The sequence below is a fragment of the Desmodus rotundus genome, chromosome 2, assembly GCF_022682495.2.
Source record: "Desmodus rotundus isolate HL8 chromosome 2, HLdesRot8A.1, whole genome shotgun sequence".
Taxonomy (NCBI): domain Eukaryota; kingdom Metazoa; phylum Chordata; class Mammalia; order Chiroptera; family Phyllostomidae; genus Desmodus; species Desmodus rotundus.
The window spans coordinates 2,380,908-2,400,292 of record NC_071388.1 but is presented as its reverse complement, the minus strand read 5'-3'; the positions used below and the strand labels follow the sequence as shown (position 1 = coordinate 2,400,292).

Here is a 19,385-nt window from a genome sequence, read left to right as displayed (position 1 = left end):
AAAGACCACCGAGGGCCCACGGTGGGTGTAGGACAACTGGTGGGACGTCTCCTTCTCTTCTGTCCGAGCCGGATGCGCCCACAGGCCCCTGTCACTCATCAGGGGTCCCAGGGAGGGACAGAACCAGTTTGTCCCTGGCCTCAGACCAGCCCCAACCAGAGGAAGGGACATGGGAAAATACGGCTGTCACCACCTCACAATGTTACTGAAAATAACGTAAAAATACTGAGCTGGCAAATGAACGCAAGGAAGGTCCACAAACTTCTGATTTTCCCCCCATGAGGCTCCATGTAAAAAATGTCAAGTTATGTCAAAAAGTGTTTTTCGTATTTGGGGGGAGCCTTTGACGAATGGGTGTTAGGGAGCGATCCGGCAGAGAGGAAGGGACGTTTGTCAAGTTTGGGAGTTGGTTGCACTGTGAGATTCTGTTTGTGGTAAGCGGCGCTCTACGGGGCGAGTGCTGGGTGGGGGGGCACCGGGGTGGGCGCCTTCAGTGGAGATGCTCGCCCTTAGGTCTTTCCAGCCCCACGTCTGTCTGTCTGTCCATCCGTGCAGAGGCAGAAACTGACTGGTAACAGGTGGGGGACAGTCTGAGGTGGAGCTCAAAGCCCAGTGCCCTTCCGCTCTCCCTCCTTCCTACACTGGGAGCTCCCAGGTGTGGCCGGGCGCTCGCCCCGCCCCGGCTCCCAGCTGACAGCGGGCAGGGACGCAGGACTCCCACCCAGCAAAGGCACCTCAACGAGGCTCGCCAGAGCCTTGCCCAGCGCCTGACAGCCTGCAAACGCAACGTCACAAACACACGCGGGGCCGAGAATAAACCTTTAATGGGGCCCACGCTGCACGAGACGCAACAGGGAGAAAAACAAAGCCCTGGGAACCCAAAGCCCGCACTCTGCGCAGTGCGGTTTCTGGGATCATGGGTCGGCCGTCCAGTGGGATGTCATAGCACCGGTTTTCACTCCTCATCCTAAGTACGTTCAGTTCTCACAATTAAAACTCGTTTCTTCTGATAGCGAGCCTAACGGGCCGAAACGACAGCCTCAGTGGGTAAGGCCTTTACCAAGCAGCCAGTTCCCAAGACGGAGTCCTTTGGCCAAGGGAGCTTTTCAAGACCAGCTCTCAGGCTGTTCAGACACGGTCCCAGGTCGCCGAGTTCCAGACTGGGCCTTGCTCGGGCGTCTGGGCCCCCGTTGGCCGTGCTCTGATGGCCTCTGAGGTGGCTGTGAGATGCAGGACATGCCCTCTCCTCAGGGACTAGCTGGTGGGCAGGCCCCCCCCTGACGGCGGCCTGAGGCTGCAGGCATCCCCAGCACCCTCCCTGCCACCTCTGGGGAGCTCTGTGACGACACTCAGTTTGTCAAAGACTTCGTTCTCGTCAGAGCTCGGGAAGGAGACAAACAGAAGCCTGTTGCAATGAGGCTGGCTCAAAAACTGCAGGAGAGAGAAAGAGAGTTATTACATTTCCCCACTTCTTGTCCTGGGCTAACAAAGGTTTCACACGGAGCTCCTGGCTGAGGACGCTCTTTGAAAGAACGTGGCAAGAACGTATGGGAGTCCTCACAAAATTAAACCTGCGAAGACCACAGGGCCAGCAATTCCGTTTCTGGGGAGCCACCCGGGAGCCCTGCAGGCTGGGTCTCAGAGATACTCGCACACCTGCGCCCCGCCCACCCGTCCCCGAAGCCCGGGGAAAACTGCCCAAGTGTCTGCCAGCGGGTGGACAGACGGACAGACGGACACACGGTGCAGGTCACTCAGCCCTGACTGGGGAGGGGACTCAGACACCTGCCACCACTCGGGTAGAAATTAGGTGAAATAAGCCGTAGAAGGGCAAGTACTAGATGAGCCCACTTGTACGAGCCACCCAGAGTGGCCAAACTGATAGGGACCGAAGGCAGTGGGGCAGCTGCCGGGGGCGCAGGAGGACCAACGGGGAGATGAGCAAGCTCTGGGGGCAGGTGGCGGTGACGGCCGCACAGCAACACGCGCTATCGTTGCCACTGAACTAACTGTACAGGCAAAGCGGTCGGCCGGCAGATTTCATGTCGTGTGCTTTTTACCACAATTAAGAAACAGCGACAACAACCTTGCAGCTCGTTTTCTCAGTGACCGCGGGCTGCCTGCCGGTCACACCGCGGCGGCACCGACACGGCCTGGCCGTCCTTCCTCCAGCGGGCAGGGGCACCGCAGGCTGGGAGGTGTGTCCTGGGGTAATGAGCAGACTCCCCCGTGCGCCCCCCGGCTGAGTAAGGGACCTCCTGGGGGCTGACCCGCGTGCCCCCTGGTTCCAGCCCCTCCACCCTGCACGGTCCAGGGTGGCAGCCACGAGCCACGGGTGGCGACTTGAGACGCAGCTCGTCCGGACCGACACGTGCTGTGCCAGGAGCACACAACACAGGCCACGCTCCGCAGACTTGGGGAGAGAGGATGCGTTTCAGCACTTTCTTAAAATATTGACTACATGTTGAATTATTTTTGATATATTGGGTTATATGAAATAGATCGCAATGAATATCTTTTGCTTTTTTAAAAAAATGTGGCTACTGGCTACTTGGAACTTTAAAACATCGGCGGCTCACGTTTTATGGACACGACCGACCGGCAGGCCTTGTTGCTCCCAGCCGCGGGCCGGTCGGGCAGCAGCCTCGTCGGTCCACCTTGCTCAACAGCGAAGGTGCACACACGGTTCCCGAACACCTGCGGCTGCACGGTCTCCACCTGCGACCCCTGTGGGCCCACCTGTGCTCCCAACCTCCACGACGGGATGGAGATGCAGTTTTCAGAGCTTGGCGTTGTCTGCCCATTGCCTCCAGCCTTTTCCTCCTGGTCCCACCTCTAACGGATCAGTTCTGATGTGATCCCCACCCTCCCCTGGGGTCTACGCGATCTGGGCTCACAGCTGCCTGCTGGTGTGGATTTGCAGAAGCCCCCCACCGGGGGAGGGGCATGAGGAAGGAACCTGCCCAAACCCTCAGGTCCAGTGGATTCGGAAGAATGGACTAGGAGCTGCTGTCGATGCGCCCGGGAAAGGGGACAGGCGGAAGAACAGAGGGAGCTGCGCTCACTCTCCAGGAAGCGTGCTGGGCTGGGGTCTGGTCCGGACTCACGCAGAAGCAGCTGGTGACCGGCCCACGGCACCGCGTGGCGAGGACCTCACTGCTGCTCCTCCCCGTCCCCAGCAAATCTCCTGACTCAATCCTTCTCTGGGCCCCGGCTGCCAGAGGCTCTGCGTTCTGTGTCAGATGGGGTCTTCCTGACTCGAGGAGCCTCAGCTTCCTCTGGCCACCGGGCGAGTCCTGCGCCTTCCCCTGGGTCCTTCTGCAGCAGCCCCTCAGGTACCCCTGGGCCGGCCCCGCGGTCCGGGCTGCAGGGCCTTGCAACCTTGGAGGTGAGAGGTCACACGGGCGGCCCTTCGCTGTGCTGGCCTCCTGGTCTCCGGCTGCTGATGTGCACGTCCGCACGTCGCCCCACCTCTCCTTTCCTGCCAGGCCGGTCTCTTGGATGGCGAAGCTCCAAGCAAAATTAGCAGGAGAATTGTTTTCCCTCTCGGTTCTCCATGTACCAAACACATTCTACCCAGAGGAAAGTGCCGCCCTGTTTGCTTCCTCTGCTGCAAATTCTCACCTTTCATCCTCAGAAGGTTCTTGGCTCATTGTGGGGCTTGCAATCTGGTTGGCATTCTTGCTAGAAGGTTCCAGCCACTCTGACACCTTTGCCTGGGGTCACGTGTCCCTGATCCCCCTCACGGTACAGGTGCTCACCACCCAGCTCCCACGAACATGGGACCCCAGGGCCCGCCCTCCAGAGGAGGCGGCGTCTCGGCAGGGGTGCGCGGACTTCCCGGGGGCCTGTGTTGGCGGACTGGCCAGTGTAGGGACAAGGCCTGACATCAGTGTCACGTCTGAATGCTAACAGGGCCAGAGAAGCGGGAAGAGACACGGCCCCGGGACACCACATTTCAGAGGTGGGGACTCGGCCCTGAAGACCCTGGTCCTGTGGAGCAGGGCGTGCAGGGTCTTCCTCTCCACGGGGAGGGGCCTAGTGTCGTGGCTCAGCCTGGCCACAGCTAAGGAAGAACCGTGCGAGGTGGTGCCGGGTCCGTGGGGGAGGGGTTTGTCGGGGACCAGGGGTGTGGCTTGGGCTACTGAGACCAGTGACGGCGGGAGCTTGTGGCCCTGGCCTCACTCCTGCAACCCCTCAGGAAAGGCCGAGACCTGCAGAGCTGCTCTGGGGGCCCCGTGGTACTGGGGTGGCCGCTGACAGACACAACAGGGTGTCCCGACCTCCTGCAGGCGGGAGGCACACACCCCCATCCAGGCACGCGGAGCTGAGTGTCTCCCCAGGAAGCCTCCTTGCTTGTAGCCCTTCATGAGTGAGGCCCATATCCAGCCCATGGCGAGTGGCTCCCAGGCCCTCTGGCCTTAGCTTGGGACATCTCCGAAGCCCCCAGAATGGGCGGAGGCCTCTGCTAGGACTGCACCCCACCCACCTCTGCCCCCACCGTCCTGCTACCATCCACCCTTAGAGGGCTATTCCCAAGGGTGCTCCCCACTATGGCTTCTGGATGCAAATGTCTGTCTCAGTGTCTGTGTCCTGGGGAATGAGAGCAAAGGGGGGGCCCCTTGGGCATCCAGGTGGGAGAGCAGCCTCGGGAACACACCTCTGTGCCTCCCTTTCGGCTGGCTGGGCACAGGCCCCAGGAGCGGCTCAGCAGGCAGACACATGTGTCCCTCCAGGAAAACACACCGGCCCAGCGGAGGCGGCCCTGACTCGGGAAGCTCCACTAGGTCACGGTTTCCCCTCCATCCGGCTCCCCGCCACCTACCTCCTTCAGGTGCTGTGGGAGCCGGTTCCCCCGGGAGAAGGCGCGCTTGGTCCTCTTGTAGACGCACCACAGCAGGGCGAAGCAGCCCAGGAGCAGCAGGCAGGCCGCACACACCGCGGCCCCCAGCACGGCGGCCACCACGATCCAGGAGGGGCCCATTTCTGCAGGGAGGATGCGCTGTCACCTTCCTGTCCTTACCCGCCGCCACCTCACACTGTTCTCCCCACCCGGGTGCAGGGCGCCCTCGCTCACTGGCGCTTCAGATGAGCCCCCTCTCCGATCTTCCTCCCAGCCGGGTTTCTGGCATGGCTGCCGGCACACTCACACAGGAAATAATGAGCAAGAACTCGGATCCCCCATCCTCACTCGTGGGCAGCACAGAGCCCCCGTCGGGGACACACCTGTTCTCCCAGGGCCCCAGAGCCCACCACACAGCTGTGCTGTGACATCTTAAAACTGCGAGCGCCCTCGCCAGGGCTGCCGTCCCCACCCCTGCACCCAGACCCACACTTCTTTCTGTGGCTCCTCGCCACCCGAGGCCACCGTGTGCCTGTCCGGGCACAGTTGAGGCTGCCCAGGGGACTCCCGGGCCGCTCTGGAAGCATTTCCCATAAAAAGCTGGGGCTCCTTCCTCTGCCCCTTGAGGTGAAGGTCCCCTCCTGCACCCAGAAGTGTCTCCTCCCAGATCCAGAGTCAGCCCTTTACCACGTCACCATCACGCCATCCCTGCGGGAGGGCATCGGCATGGGTCATGGGTGGCAGCCTCGCATGGACACCGAGTGACCACCTGTCTCCGCCTGTTATTATGTTACTTCCCCTCCCTCCTCCTTCCTCCCTAACGCCTGTCAGCGACGTCCCCTCCCGAAGCACTCACCAAACAGATCTGTTTCCACGCTTCAACGGGCGCCTGGCCTTACCTCTTGACAGAATCTATCCAGGAGGCCACTGCGGTTATGCGTGGCCCTGGCTCTGCCCCAGCCACCCGCCCTCTCTGTGCCTGACCCCGCACCCAGCAGCGTCCTCCGGATCAATCCCTGAGCCTTGGTGCTGAGTAGGGTGAGGAAAAACCCTGTCCTTTCGGAGCAAGTCACTCAGGGGACTGTTGGTGGGGGATGTCCATCTCGGAGACAGCAGGTGCTCCTGCAGCTCCTCCGTCAGCTGCAGGTACCCGCAGGCCTCTGCTTGCACTCCCTGCCCCTGGGGCTCGGCTCCCAGCTGCCCCCTAAACATCTGGCCAGGGGCAGGTATTCTGTCCACCTGCCTCTCTCCCTCATCCTCGGGGAGCGGCCTCCTCATCTCCCCAGCTTGTGCCCTGGCTGAGTTCAGAGGGCCCCACCCCCTAGGTCACCGGTGAACTCTTGTTCCACCCACCATGGTCCAGGGGTGGTGCTTTCCAGCCCCCACTTTCGGTGCAAACATGAGTTTCTTGGTGGATGGGGGGGGTCACGTGGCAGGAGGGCTGGCTGGAGTGGCCCCAGTCCACCCCTCCTGCACAATAGGACTTGCACTTGGGATCGGACATCCTGGCTCTTGAGGAAGTTCTGGGATCCCACACGCCCATCTGTCCTTTCTTCAACGTTTCGGGAGTCCTCCAACTTGGCTACTCCCCAACCTCACCCCTACGCACTGACAGAACACGGGTGGCTGGGCCACCCTGACGAGCCCCAGAAAGCAGGGCCTGGGCGCCTCGTGTCCCCAGCCAGGAGAAACAGCGTCTCGGACAAGGATGACAGCCCATAGGCACACCTGGTGGATGGTGACAAAACCCTGAGGACGCTTTTGGGACTGACCCCGAGGGAGAGGAGGGACAAAAGAGAGGGCACTACTTCACACAGGCCGAGGGTCTCGGGAGAGTCTCTTCACCAACACCCTCTCCACAAAGCTCTCGACCTTGTTGATTCCAGTAGGCCACGGGGCTGGCACCTGGCCTCTCCGTTTCATCCACGGGGACGTCGCACCCTCGCTCACCTGCCGGATTAACCTGTGTTGCAGGTGGGCATCCATGGCACAGACAGCCTGCGCTCAGCCCGGCCTGTGCTCTGTCGCTTACCAGCTGAGCAACTCTGGGTGGGTCACCCCCCCGAGCCCCCCCATTCCTGATCCCTTCTGTAGGAGAGAAGACCCTTACGAAGCTGTCACGCACACGTGTTGTGAGGTTTGACTGAGATACAGTGTTTAAACAAACCTAAAAAGATGTTTGGCAAAAGTCAGTCGTCAATGGGTCCTACTTCTCCTTTTCTTTTACAAAATGTTTGGTTTTTGTCGGTGAATGGGTGATTACTTCTAGTCCCAACATATTTGAAAAACTGCTCTCTTTGGTCACATTGTATGGCTCACGCCGTGTTTCGTGACATAAACCTTGGGAATCCCTAAAATGTGACTTCAACACTATCGTTATCGTGACGGCATCGAACGCGCACCCAGGGCGAGCTCCTTGCTGAGCCCGCTGAGCCCCTGCCCCCTGCCCCCTGCCCCCAGCGTCCAGCGGCACTTCTCACTCTTCCTGCTTTACCGAGGAGGCTGCTGCAGGGTAGTTTGGGGCTTGCCCAGTCACGCTGTGCTGGAGTTCACAGCCGGGAAGGACGGGACAGCCAGGAAGGATGGGACATGGGGACAATCCGGCGGTTCTCAAGGCTTTGGGAGAACAGATAGTAAGCGTTGAGAGGAGACAGGGACGATTGATTCCAAGGTCAGGGGTTGTCATGAACCAGCAGGGTGGGGTCCCGCGGGAGAGAACTCAGGTTCAAGCACAAAAGACTCTCAAGAGCAATAAAGTGAGGGAGAAAAACGCAAAGAGGGCCTGTGGAGACAGTGTGTTGTGCAAACGGAAGGCAGGCTTTTGTTGCTTAAAGGCACTGCTGACAGGCTCAGCCAGCTCATGCCACAGAAGGGGGCTCAGGCAGGTCCACTCAGCCACTGACCTTGGACCTCAGCCCAGACGGGGGGGGGGGGGGGGGGGCGGGGGGCGCGACAGGAGGAAGGAGGGTGACCAGAGACTCCCCTCCAGAGAGACAGCAAGACTCTTCACTTCCCGCGAGGTTCTGCAGTCCCGAGAAACCGGCTGCGTCCAGGGTAGAGCAGCTCTGACCACACTGCAGGCCACGCTGGGGACGGGGAAGGCCCCTGGCCCAGGCACGTGAACCGGGGGCTCACCGAAGAGGACAAGAGCCAGCAGACAAGAAGGTGCGGGACTGCAGGCCTGTGAGGCCCAGGCTGATCTCCAGGGACAACACAAACATTCCAGAGGGGATAATTAAGTGGTTGTTTACATACCCTTGAAAGAGGTAAGGGTGATAAGTAAAAACAATGACATTAGGGCACCAAAAAGAAATCAGCTCAAGAGCTGGCTGGTGTGGCTGGCTGGTGTGGCTCAGTGGACTGAGCACTGGCCTGTGAACTGAAAGGTTGGTGGTTCAATTCCTGGTCAGGGCTTGTGCCTGGGTTTCGGGCTAGGTTCCCAGTAGGGGGTGTGAGAGGGGACTGATCGAGGTTCCTCCAGCAGGCTGAGGTTCCTTTCTCTCTCTTTCTCCCTCCCTTCCCCTCTCTTTACAAATAAATAAATCAACTCTTCAACAACAACAAAAAACACTTAAAGAAATTTGTTCCAAGTGGTTGCCTTTTCTCTTCTGGACTGAGTTCCTTGTTGGTAAATTATGGCATATTATGGGCTGGTTCTGCTAATCCTCCGGAAAGGTGTGGAAAGCGCAACTATGCTAGGCATGCTGGTCCGCAGGGCGGCTTCCCTGAGAAGGAAACGCTGTCCTGGCCAAGTACACAGGACTACAGGGCTTTTATCTTGAGAATGACCCAAAAATACGGAGCCCAGGTGCACAACACTGCCCTTGACACCGGGGTGTCGGTTTCAGCTGGTATTTGCCAAAGTCTTTCACAACCTCGTTGGGGACAGTGAAACAAAGTAACTTATATAACAGCGCACTGCATTCAGGAGGACTGGTGAGCAGCCAGCAGGTGTGAAGGGAGGTGTGTCCTGGAACAAGAGCAGTCTGGACACACAGGTGCGGGGCCTGAAGCTCCCCCCGCCGATGGGGGTGGGGGGCATGAGATGAAGCAAACTCGGGCGGGAGGTGAGTCCAGCCACAGAACCAGCACTCAGGAGGAGACGCTGCGCCGAAAGGGCGAATTAACGCGAATGCAGCACTGTGGTCCCCCCGGATCTGCACAGGTACTCGGCCGTGACCAGGCTAGGGCCAGGGCCTCTCTCTCTGGAGGGGATTCTCTGTCACCTTCCTCTGTATTTCTGTGGCCCCAGCTCCATGCCTTGCTCCTGGAAGGGCCTCAGTAAGTGGAACAGCCAGGAGGGACTGCCTGCCCTCATCCTCCCACGGTCTGAGCTGGCTGAGCCTCTGACAAGGCCTTTGCGTAACACGAAGGCTCGTGTGTGCAGACATCTGGCTGCGAGTTTATCACCTTGGCTGCAACTGTGCTGTGTCTGCATGCAAATACTCTCAGGGTCCAGGACTCCAGGGACCCGCCCCCCCACCTCCCTTCCGCCCGTTTTCCTTAAGAAACAACACTTGTGGAGGCTCCCTGTTGGTCTCGGCGCTGAGGGCCTGGCACCCGCTCCACGATGGCCCCTGACACCAGCATCGCCTGCTGAAGTGACAGGGTTCCGGAACCCGCCCCTCCCATCACGTGTCTGAAGGAGCTGGAGACGGGCAGCCTTTGCTGGGGGTCTTAGGGGACAGATGGGACTTGGCTCAGGGAGCCTGAGAGGACAGGCTGAGCAGGGCGCAGGCGGGTGCACAGAGGCCGACTTCTCCGCCCCAGACGGGAGGTGGCCATCCATCCCTTCAGGCCAAGAGTGAGTGCGTTGCCTCTCCAGGTGCTGGTCTCTGCCCAGCATGAGGCCCGCCCATCAGGGCTGCCCCGGGCGGGGGTCTGAGCTGGGAGGGCAACGTCTGCAGAGCCTCCCGAGCCTTGCAGGCACCAGGGCCTGGGAAGCTGCTTACAGTGCCTGGAGGGGAGTCGCGGGCCACGTGCGTCTCGACTCACCGTCACCGGAGGTTTGCTCGCAGACAGGCTCGCTCCATTCCCCGGGCTTGTTCTGGTCGGGGAGAAACCCTCGCACTCGAACACAGTACGTTGTCCAGGGCTCCAGGTTTCGCAGGACCTCAAAGTCACGCTGACAAGCGACTGTGTGCTATTGAGGAAGACAAAGATAAGCACATGGCTGAGCAGTGAAGGGACATCCTCTTCCCCCCACTTTCCAATCACGTGCACCCTGGGCTTCAGGCTCTAAGCAGGAGGACGAAGGAGCCGCGCTGCCCGGGTCGTGTCAGGGACCCGCTCTGAGGGACGGGCAGGGGCTGACTGTGGCCCTCGCGAACAGCTCCTTCTTAGCGTTCCCTGGGTTAAAGGACGTGCAAACCACCCCACTTCCCACTTTAAGAAGATACGTACACTGAGTCTCTTCCTCACCTGACCAGTGTCCTTATGGAAAGGAGAGCTTTGATACACACACACAGGAAGGTCCCATGTAATGACAGGGGCAGCAACTGGGACGAGGCTCCCACAAGCCCAGGAGCGGAAGACGGCCAGCCCCACCAGAGCTGGGAGAGGGGCCTGGCACAGAGGCCCCCAGCCTCCGGGGACCAGCCCTGCCACACCCTGGTCTCAGCCTCCCAGCCTCTGGAACCTTGAGACAACACACTCTGATCCCGGTGGCCCAGTCCGTGGTGTCTCATTACAGCAGCCCGAGCGGCTGACCTGCCAGTCGCCTATTGCGAGACCCATGGTCACCTCCTTTCTAAGTCAAGGGTGTGCTTCTGACGCTGGTTGCCTGGGGACTCCCCTGAATCTTTCCTCACCTTGGGCACCTGGGCTGCCCTCCTCGAGCGGCCACCTCACCTGGAGGGCACACACCGCACCTGCTATGGGGCGGGGGCTCCCTGATCCCTTCAGTTTAATCTGAATATAAGATCCCATGACTGTTGATATAATCCTGAACTGGAGAATCCAAAATCGTTCCTGGCAAAGTAAAGGGAACTAGGAGCGTACTCCACTTGTATCTCCATGTGGTGGGGACGCCCTCCCGAAAGGGTGCCATGTAAAACCTGTTGCAGGAAGAGCAACTTTGACACAGTGAACAGATGTCTCCTTCCTTCAGCACTTGGCTGTTCTTCTCGGGCCTGGGTTTGCTGCCCTCTCGTGGGCACTCCTTTCCCGTGTGAGAAGCTAAGTCGCTGAGCCCAAGCACCGCATTGCGCGGAGGGAATGCGCAAAGGGCGTGCCACGCCTTCTGATAATGAGAAACTAAAATGTGCCCCGAACTCCTGTCTTGCATTTCCAGAAACCTGAACCCGCTGAAACCTTCCACACTCTCTTTTCGTAGGCCCCAGGCAGAGGGGGGCCGGAGGTGCGGCAGGCGGGGAAAGGCCACTCAGAGGTGCCCTCTCACTCGCTGCTTTTCCCAGCCTCCTCTTGCTTCTGGGCAGCTTCTGGTTTGATCTTCTCACTGTCTCCCGTCAGGAAGCAAAGGAATTTCCAAAAGCCTTTTCCACTATTAGTTTGGGGCCCTAACCCAGCAGGCGCCCGCTCAGAAGCCTTGGTGTTCTTAAAGAGAACCGCATTGTCTGGGTCCTTTCCAGCTGCTAGAGCAGAACGCCCCAGACCGGGCGGCTTCAGAACCATGAGGCTAGACGTCCAAGACCAAGGTCTGCTGAGGGTCACTTCCTGCTTCCTAGCTGCCCGTTTCCTCGATGTGCCCTCATGTGATGAGGTCTCTTTCATACACGCAGGAATCTCCCTCATGGGGGCTTGGCCTTCGTGCCCTCACCCCTGCCCGAAGGTCCACCTCCTAGGACCATCACATTAGGGATTATGAGCCAATGCAGGAATTTGGGGTGGGGGCTCAAATATTCAGTAGATAGCCGACGTAAACCGGTCTGGGTGACTTCACAGGCACGGCACACCAAAGGCCCAGGAATGGGACGAACAGGTGAGTGGCCTGTCCTGGGGGTATGTTCAAGATAAGGAGTTAAACACACACTCGGAGGCCCTCGGGCTGCTGGCTGGTGCACTCCAGCCCTTAGTCAGAGTCTGCAGCGCACTCCCGAGCGGGTGGACCTGCCTTAGTTCTGCATCTCAGAGCGGAGCGGAGCCACCTGCATTTGGCGAGCGGCCACGAAGCATATTAGTCTGCACTGCTTTCTAGACACACTTTTCCTGAGGCCCGAACTTCAGGCCACACCGACTATTCTGTGAAGAAGGTGGATATCTTGCTTCGTTCAATGGAGCATTTTCTGGGGGGGGGAGTGAACTTGAGATTTTGTGGGGGCTCTGCAGTATGTGCCTACAGATTTAACTGCACGTATGACAGTACATGTGGGTGACCCTTTCCTCCAAAACGCTTGAGAAGTAGGTGATAAAAATCAACGTTTTAGTGTAGAGGAGATAACACAGATGTAACTTAACTTACGTAACATACACGTAAGTCAGTTAGGGCCACAGATGACACTCAGCTCCGAAGCACTAAGAATAAGAACTTTTCCAAGGACGAATGCCAACCACCTTCCCACGCCTGCGTAAGGAAGGGGGAGGGGCCTCACCTGCTGACCGCACACAGACATCGGGCAACGCGACAAGTTTAGTTTTTCACTATGTCATCAAACTCCCCAGCAAGCCTATGAAGCAGGCCGTCCACCCTTCATTAACGAAGCGGGTTATTAGCCCATTTTGCAGACATGAGGAAGCCGAGGCCAAGCACAGTGGCTGGGGCAGCGTTCCAGCAGGTCTCTGCACTCCCAGCCCCCGTGTTTAAAGGAGTTGTCCCCCGAAAAGGAGGAGAGCAATGTGGAAACGTGGCTCCAACAGGTAAAAGGGGACACTGTTCATCCAGCGTCCAGGGGAGGGGCTGCCTGACCACGAATCTGACTCTTCAGGCGGGGCGGGGGGAGCGAGGGGGGCTTAGGGTTGCTGCCAGGAACCTGTGGTCATTCAGCTCATCACCCGACTCAGCTGATTCTGAGTTCCCCCAGCCACTCGCTGAGTCAGCTCTGCCTTCTGCAACTTCCCTTCTCAGAAAGACAGGCCCGAGTGACGTGCAGAACTGACCAGACTCTGTTCCCTCGGGGCCTGGGAAGCCTGAGTCAGGGACACTGAGCAGCCCCCAGACCGGGAGCTTCTGGCGCTCAGAAGACCAGGCCTGAGGGCCTCCGGACCTTAAGGTGCTGCCACCTTGCAAGACCCTGAGTCTGTGGCCTCCTGGCCCCTCCCTCTAAGGTCACGGCCCCGGACCAGCCCTGAGCAGAGCACAGGGAGCTCCACCTGAGATGCGCAGGACGCGCCTCGCTCACCTTTTCATCGGAGCCGTTCCTCCAATACTGCACGTTGTAAACCCACGAGTCGTAGAAGTTCCTCATGGTCCAGGTTTCGTGTTCCTTCTCAATTCTGGGGGCTGAGAAACGTACGTGTAAAGAATTGGCGAGTGCTTCTACTTGTATTCCAGGAGATCCGATAATGGCTACAGATAGGAGAACAAAGCAAAACAACGATAAGAAACCCCATTTCAAAAACGTCAACGTTTATTTTTCGTAACTGTGCAAACCAGTCGGTCTCCTGAAGACGTCTGCCCTCTGACACACAGCTACGACTGTGCGAGCAAGGCGTCCAGCGTGCAGGGCAGGGGCGTGCTGTGCGGGCCTGCAGCCCAGGGGCACCAGGCTGGCCCACCCGCATCTGCCTCAGGGTCCAAGATGTTCGCACGAGAAACCACCCACTAATGCATTTCCCGGAGGGCGTCACACCACTCATTCCAGACCTTCCCGTTCACGGTGCCAGCCCCATCTCTTCCTCACCCTGCAGCACTGCAGTTCCTGAATTTATATTTAAGTCCCTCACTCACTGACTATCCTGTCCTGCCTCCCCCACCAGTGTCTCGAAGGCCACGTCCCTCTTTGTGATTCCCTCAGCTCCCTGCACAGCCCATCCTCCCCTCGGCAGGCACTCAGTGAATTCCCGCTGACGGGCCAGCCCACGGGGAAACACCGAGGCACGAGGGTGACAGCACAAGGAGATGGAACCTAAGGGGACTTACTGTCATCCACAGGGCAGAAGAGGAGGGTCACCCACTGGGAGTGCTCATCTGCCCGTTCCGCCCTGACTCTCAAGGTGTGGTTGCCGTACTTGGAGAGCCTGGAGAAGTCACACTGGGTCAGGGCAGTGTTGGCGCACACGTCCTGGAATTTCCTGTAACTGCAAACCAGTGAGAGGAAACTGTGAGAGCTGCCCCTCCAGGCCCGGGAGCCCGTGCCCCCTGCTGCCGGGGAAGGGGGCAGGGAGGGAAAAGCAATGCAAATTCTTCTTCACCCATTGTGACGACCAGTACCTGTCCTCCACGAGCATTTTACAAACTGTGCCCCACGGGACCTTAGAATCCTTGAGATGTTTCAAAAATAGGCCGTTCCACGGCCAAGGGATTTGGGGTGAATGTGAAGAGGAGTCTGTCTTCACAGCAGAACTTCTCAGAGACTCTCCCACCCTCGGGTCTCTCCAGGAGGGGGCGGAGGCGTCCACGCCCTCGATGAAGACAGCTCCCTGCCTTGCTCGTGTTTCTGAGACCGGGGACACGGTCTGTGCAGTGTTAGCATTCGCTGGTTAGCTGCCGCGGGTCGATTACAACGACTTCAAATAAAGTCCTGTACATGACTAGTGTTGCAATCACTCCGGAAAATCGGGAAACAACTCGCTGAGCTCTGATCCCCAGCCCTGGCACCGGCCACTGAAGGGAGGGCAGCAGGGACGTGGAGTGGAAGAAGAAAAGGGGTGTCTACATGCCCAGCAGGTGCTTGCGACCTAACCACCCACGGCCTCCAGAGGCGTGATTAGCTCCCCCTGAGCCCAGAAGAGCCGGGGTCTTGTCGTGCCAACAGTGAGGACTTTGACCGTCTGTTCCCCAGCCCCACCTCCTGTCCCTGCGCCACAGCCCTTGTGGCTAAGCAGAGGTGACAAGGAAGGCGCTGGTAAGAGCACTGATGGCTAACGCGGTGCAGCAGCTGGTGTCAGACAGGGCACTGAGTGTTTTTTTCAGTGTCGTTTCCCCAATTTTGCAGATGACACACACAGGCATGGACGACCTGAGAAGCTCATCCGACCGAACTCAGGTCGGCCTGACTGAGAGCCCACGGCTCCGGGCACCACGAGCGCCGGACCAGGTTCTGAGCGCGACTGGAACAGCCTCTTGCGAAGGGCGGGCAGAGCCAAGCGGGCTCCCGGTAGTTGGCAACCTGACTCTTCCACTTACTACCCCACGGGCCTCTCGCCGACTGAGCAGCCTTCATGGCTGCCTCCTGTCCCACCTTCTGCAAAATCCAGGACTCGGTCCCCTAAGCGGGTTTCCTCCCGGGGGCCCCTCCTTCACGCAAACAAATGCACCCACTGGCTGGAACACAGAGTACTGCCAAAGCTGTTCTACGTAACAGCTCTTTCACTAGGTAGTTTTATCACACTCAAAATATTTTCCTCCCCATTAAATAGGTAATATGACTATTCCCCGTGTTTACATTTAATGTTTTTTAGATGTTTCCATATTAAAATCACAAATACAGCCCTGGCTGGTGTGGCTCAGTGGATTGGAGCATTGCCCTATACACCGAAAGGTCACAGGTTCAATTCCTGGTCCGGCACATGCCTGGATTGAGGGTTTGGTCCCCGGTCAGGGGGCCTATGAGGGACAACCAATAGACGTTTCTCTCACTTTGACAGCTTTCTTCCTCCCCTCCCTCCCTCCCCACTCTCTAAAATCAATGCGCACGCCCTCAGGTAAGGATTAATATAAATAAAAAAACATTTATGTATTTGTAAAACCACGCACACATGCTCCGAGGTGCCCCTCCCCTGGCAACCCCTGCCCAATGCAGTCCCTCAGGCGCGGTTCTAAGCAAAGCTTTGACAGAGCCGCAGAAGACTACAGTTTTCTGGAATAATCAGAGTTTTCTTCCCCAAGGACACCCCCAGCACGGTTTTTTGTCCTGGGCACTTCCACACCAAGGAGCCTGGGAACCCAGGCCTGGCCTCCCCATTCCCAGGAAGTCACTGGAAAATCTCACGTCCAAACCAAACTCTCTACTACCAGGGCAAGGAACAGAACACCGAAAATAAGGCCTGGGGGGAACAGAGGGAGGGCAGTGAAATCTCTACAGCCAGGTGCCTGAGGGGAGAGGACGGAGGAGGTGTTACAAGAGCAGCCTGTGTGGAAACGGGCCAGGAGACAGCCCGCCGCAGAGCGATGTCCCTCAGGCCTGGGGCAGGTGCCCAGAAGCCGACCGGGCAGTAGAGAAGGCGAGAGGGTTGCGTCAGTGCGACGGCTGCCCACGTGGATGGCTGCGCGGCTGCAGAGACTGTCCTTGCTCTCCGGAAACGCGCAGCGAACTGCGAAGGGGCAAAGGCCATGAGGTGGGAGAGGGGGGAACACGTGGTGAGCCTCAAAAACGGGTGAATCTGGGTGTAGGTTATTAGGATGTTCTTTGTATTGTACTTGAAATTTTGAAACGTTCTGTCAGCTTGGAATTATCCCGAACTAAACGGTTAAAAACAAAAGCCAACAGGGACAGTCTTATTCATCTCTCCACTTCTTCTCAGACTCAGCGGGCCTTGGCTGGGCCTGTGAAATGAAAGCTGGATGAGCAGGGTGTGGGGTGAAGGGACTCTGGAACCCACGCTTCTTCCTGCTTCACCGAAGGAAATCGCCTGCCTCTGTACGTGAGTCACACCGGAAGCAGGTGGCCTCCTGCCTTCTGCACCTGACATAAAGGTGTGTCACCTGCAGTCCAGCCTAAGGCGTGCAGCACAGGCTGCTGAGGGTGGGCTGGCACAGAGAGACACCACCAGGCAGGACAGGTCCGGGAGGTCAGGGCACCATGGCGGTGATCGTCTTAGACACTCACTTCGTGAGTCCCCGATGTTTTCAGAGAACAGAGCTTTTCCGAGGCAGTAGCTATCTTATGTTCAAGTTCAGGACACAGGCAGGGAAGCACTGGGCACCCACCATGCAAACCTCCGGCGCCCACAGCACAGGGGCGAGCCTTATGCTCTGTCGGAGGCCGTTCTGACTTGGCCTCCGCTTCCTTGGGTGGCTTCCGCCTGCATACGGCTGACTTCTAGCAACACCCCTCTAATAACAGGGGCTGGTATCAGTGACAATTTTCTTAAAGAAACACCGATACATTTGCTTTCTCGCAGGCCACCGCTGTGCAGTGACTTCCACACCCACGTGATAAAACGTCTCTGTCTACCGCCGTCACTGCAATCGTCCAGCCACGCGCCATCGTAAGACAAAGCGAAAGGAATCTCCCTCGTCTGCTTCCAGAGAGCAGTGTTCACAGTGCTGCCTGGACAGAGAGGAAGAGGCCATCGGGGAGGCTCCCGTGGGCCGTCACCGTCACCTGGGCGACAGCAGGCAGACTGCCTCCTGTGGCCCGGCGCAGTGACCAGCCCCGGCTTCTATCCTCGGGCACCTTCCCACCAAGGACGTTCCAGACTCACCTGAAGTACTGAGCTGTGAAAGTCAGATTCCCTTTGGGAAAAGCAGGAGACTCCCATTCTAGAATGTTCTTGAAATTAACTGAATTCATTCTGACATTTACAGGAGGAGGGACCATTCCTAAAGCTGTAAAAAGAAACGGAAAACATTTGCAACTTTTTTCCTCAAAAAGGCCGTCCGAGAAAATGACCATATCCAACACTCGGGTTCCCTACGGCTCCGTGTCCTCAAATGGGCATGTGGGTGGGGACAGAAAGGTGTGAGTGTGGGCAGGTGGGAGCAGATGCGTTCCCAGAGGCGTGAACCCTGGGCTTTTGGACACATTTGCTGTGGAGAAGCAGAACTTGACCTCCACTCCTGGCTTGGGCACCTGAGGCCGTTGGTCAGGGGCAGGGAGAGCAAGGGTCCCATTTTAGCCACGTCAGGTTGGGGGTGACCATGAGCCATGGCAGGGACAGCGAGATGACAGGGTCTTAGGCACTGCAGGCAGACCTGGGCTAGAGACAGAAACCACGTTCAGATGTGTTAGTAGAAAAGGTCAAACATACGCAAGGGAAGAGGGATGAGTTCGAAAAACCGTCACTGGCCCGGCACCACTCGGCCAGTGGAGATGCAGATCTGAGCCACGGGCCTGAGGCTGGGAGCCTGTGCCGGGGGTCCACCCATGTGCACCAGCAGAGTGGTGTAGGGGAAGCAGAGGAGAGGGCCTGGCTATGAACCTGGCCGAGATCTGGCCGAGGCGCAAGATCCCGAGCGGAAACAGCTGAGGGAAGGAGAGCGCCTGGGGAGCGTGTCCGGCAGCCGGGAAGCATTCATCAGAGAGGACGGAGGGTCCATGGCCGTCTGCACCAGGGCAGGTGGCTTCCATCTCTGGAGGAGGGTGGCGCCGAGGGTCCTTACAACTTTCCTCACATTCAGCTTTAAATCCAGGCTCCAGAGGTCCGGTGGCTTTCTGACTCCCTCAGAAACCTAGTCTTTCCCCCAGACCACCAGCCACCCCCCAGAGGCCGAGGATGACAGCGGCCTGGACCTGACTGATGGTCACAAGGTCAGGACCTCTGCATGCTCAAGAGAACGCCTGGACCTAGTCATGTGCCAGCTCCTGAGTCCTAAGGCGGAATGATACCCCCCGTACTTTCCTACGAGACCAGAGGGACACAGGGACAGACCTCAGAGCTGTCCTCCACACCTGGAGAGATGACTCGTCACCCTCCAACAACCAGCTCCCAGCACGACCCTGAACCCCTGACCCCCAGTGCCTTGTGACTTTGCCCTGCGGAATCTGCCGCCTACTCGCCATCGGGGCGAGTAGGTTCTTCTGCATGGCGCCATTTACGATGAAATAGGCACTAGCTCTCCCCTGCAGGTCTGGGGTCTGCTGTGTGGCTGTGCCAGCTGGGGCGGACGGACTTTCTGTCCTCCCACAGTGGCAGGAAAGGACTCCCTGGATTTAGAACTCGGAAGCCACAGAGCTTGGAGTTGAGGTGGAAGAATTCAGATGCTGGGGTGCTGGGCGCTGAGTGGGAGGCCCCGGCGGCCTATCCAGCGCTGGTCCCTCCCAGGGGGCCCAGGGGGTCCGTCCGCTCAGGGGTGGCCCTTGGGGTCTTCGCTGCCCGACGTCGCCCTCCCCTTGGCTTCCCCAGCGCGCCTGTCAGGGCGCCCTGGCGGGTTCGGCCCCGAGCAGGTGGCCAGCCCTGCAGAGGACTAGCCCGAGCCCCAGGACCCTTCGTCGCAGGGCCTTACCTGACACCAGGAGGCAGCTGCCCAGCCATCTCCGGAAGCTGCGCGCCATGCCCGCGCGGGGATCCCCGAGGGCGCTGGGGGCGGTGGGCACACTTCCCCAAGTCCCCTTGGCGCTGCGACAATCCGGCCAGCCCAACGCAGCAGCCGCTTCCGGGAACCGGCGGGGCGTGGCCGCCAGGTTCCACTTTCGCTCACGCCCCAGCGTCCCGGCCGGGTGGGCGGGGCCGCGGAGGAGGACGGGCCCTCGCCCCTCCCTCCGCGGGAGTGGGGGACACTGGGCGCAAAACAGGTCGCCGAACTGCAGCGCTCTGTGCCGCA

The 19,385-nt window shown here is 58.9% G+C and overlaps 1 protein-coding gene across 2 annotated transcripts; it reads right to left on the bottom strand.

Annotated features, from left to right (window-relative positions):
* Positions 1–806: 806 nt before the first annotated feature.
* On the bottom strand, positions 807–19,271 carry IL10RB (interleukin 10 receptor subunit beta). 2 transcript variants are annotated; one of them, XM_045195388.3, is made up of 7 exons: positions 19,068–19,271; positions 17,327–17,450; positions 13,881–14,038; positions 13,141–13,241; positions 9,839–9,986; positions 4,826–4,986; positions 807–1,431 (listed from the first exon to the last, which is right to left on the bottom strand). In XM_045195388.3, the coding sequence occupies exons 1-7, from the start codon at positions 19,114–19,116 to the stop codon at positions 1,255–1,257; spliced, it is 918 nt and encodes a 305-aa protein (XP_045051323.2). In that variant the 5' UTR covers positions 19,117–19,271; the 3' UTR covers positions 807–1,254. The 2 variants fall into 2 exon arrangements, with proteins under 2 accessions (XP_045051323.2, XP_024417091.2); XM_024561323.3 differs by having other exon boundaries at positions 13,141–13,307; positions 19,068–19,254.
* Positions 19,272–19,385: the final 114 nt, after the last annotated feature.

Bases quoted from the DNA above. Each gene is read 5' to 3' on its own strand.
- IL10RB (XM_024561323.3), bottom strand. From the start codon at position 19,116: ATGGCGCGCAGCTTCCGGAGATGGCTGGGCAGCTGCCTCCTGGTGTCA. The intron at 17,451-19,067 runs GTAAGGCCCTGC...TTCTTTTTACAG, and splicing joins CAGCTGCCTCCTGGTGTCAG to CTTTAGGAATGGTCCCTCCT. The intron at 1,432-4,825 runs GTAGGTGGCGGG...TCTCTCCTGCAG, and splicing joins TCCCACAGCACCTGAAGGAG to TTTTTGAGCCAGCCTCATTG.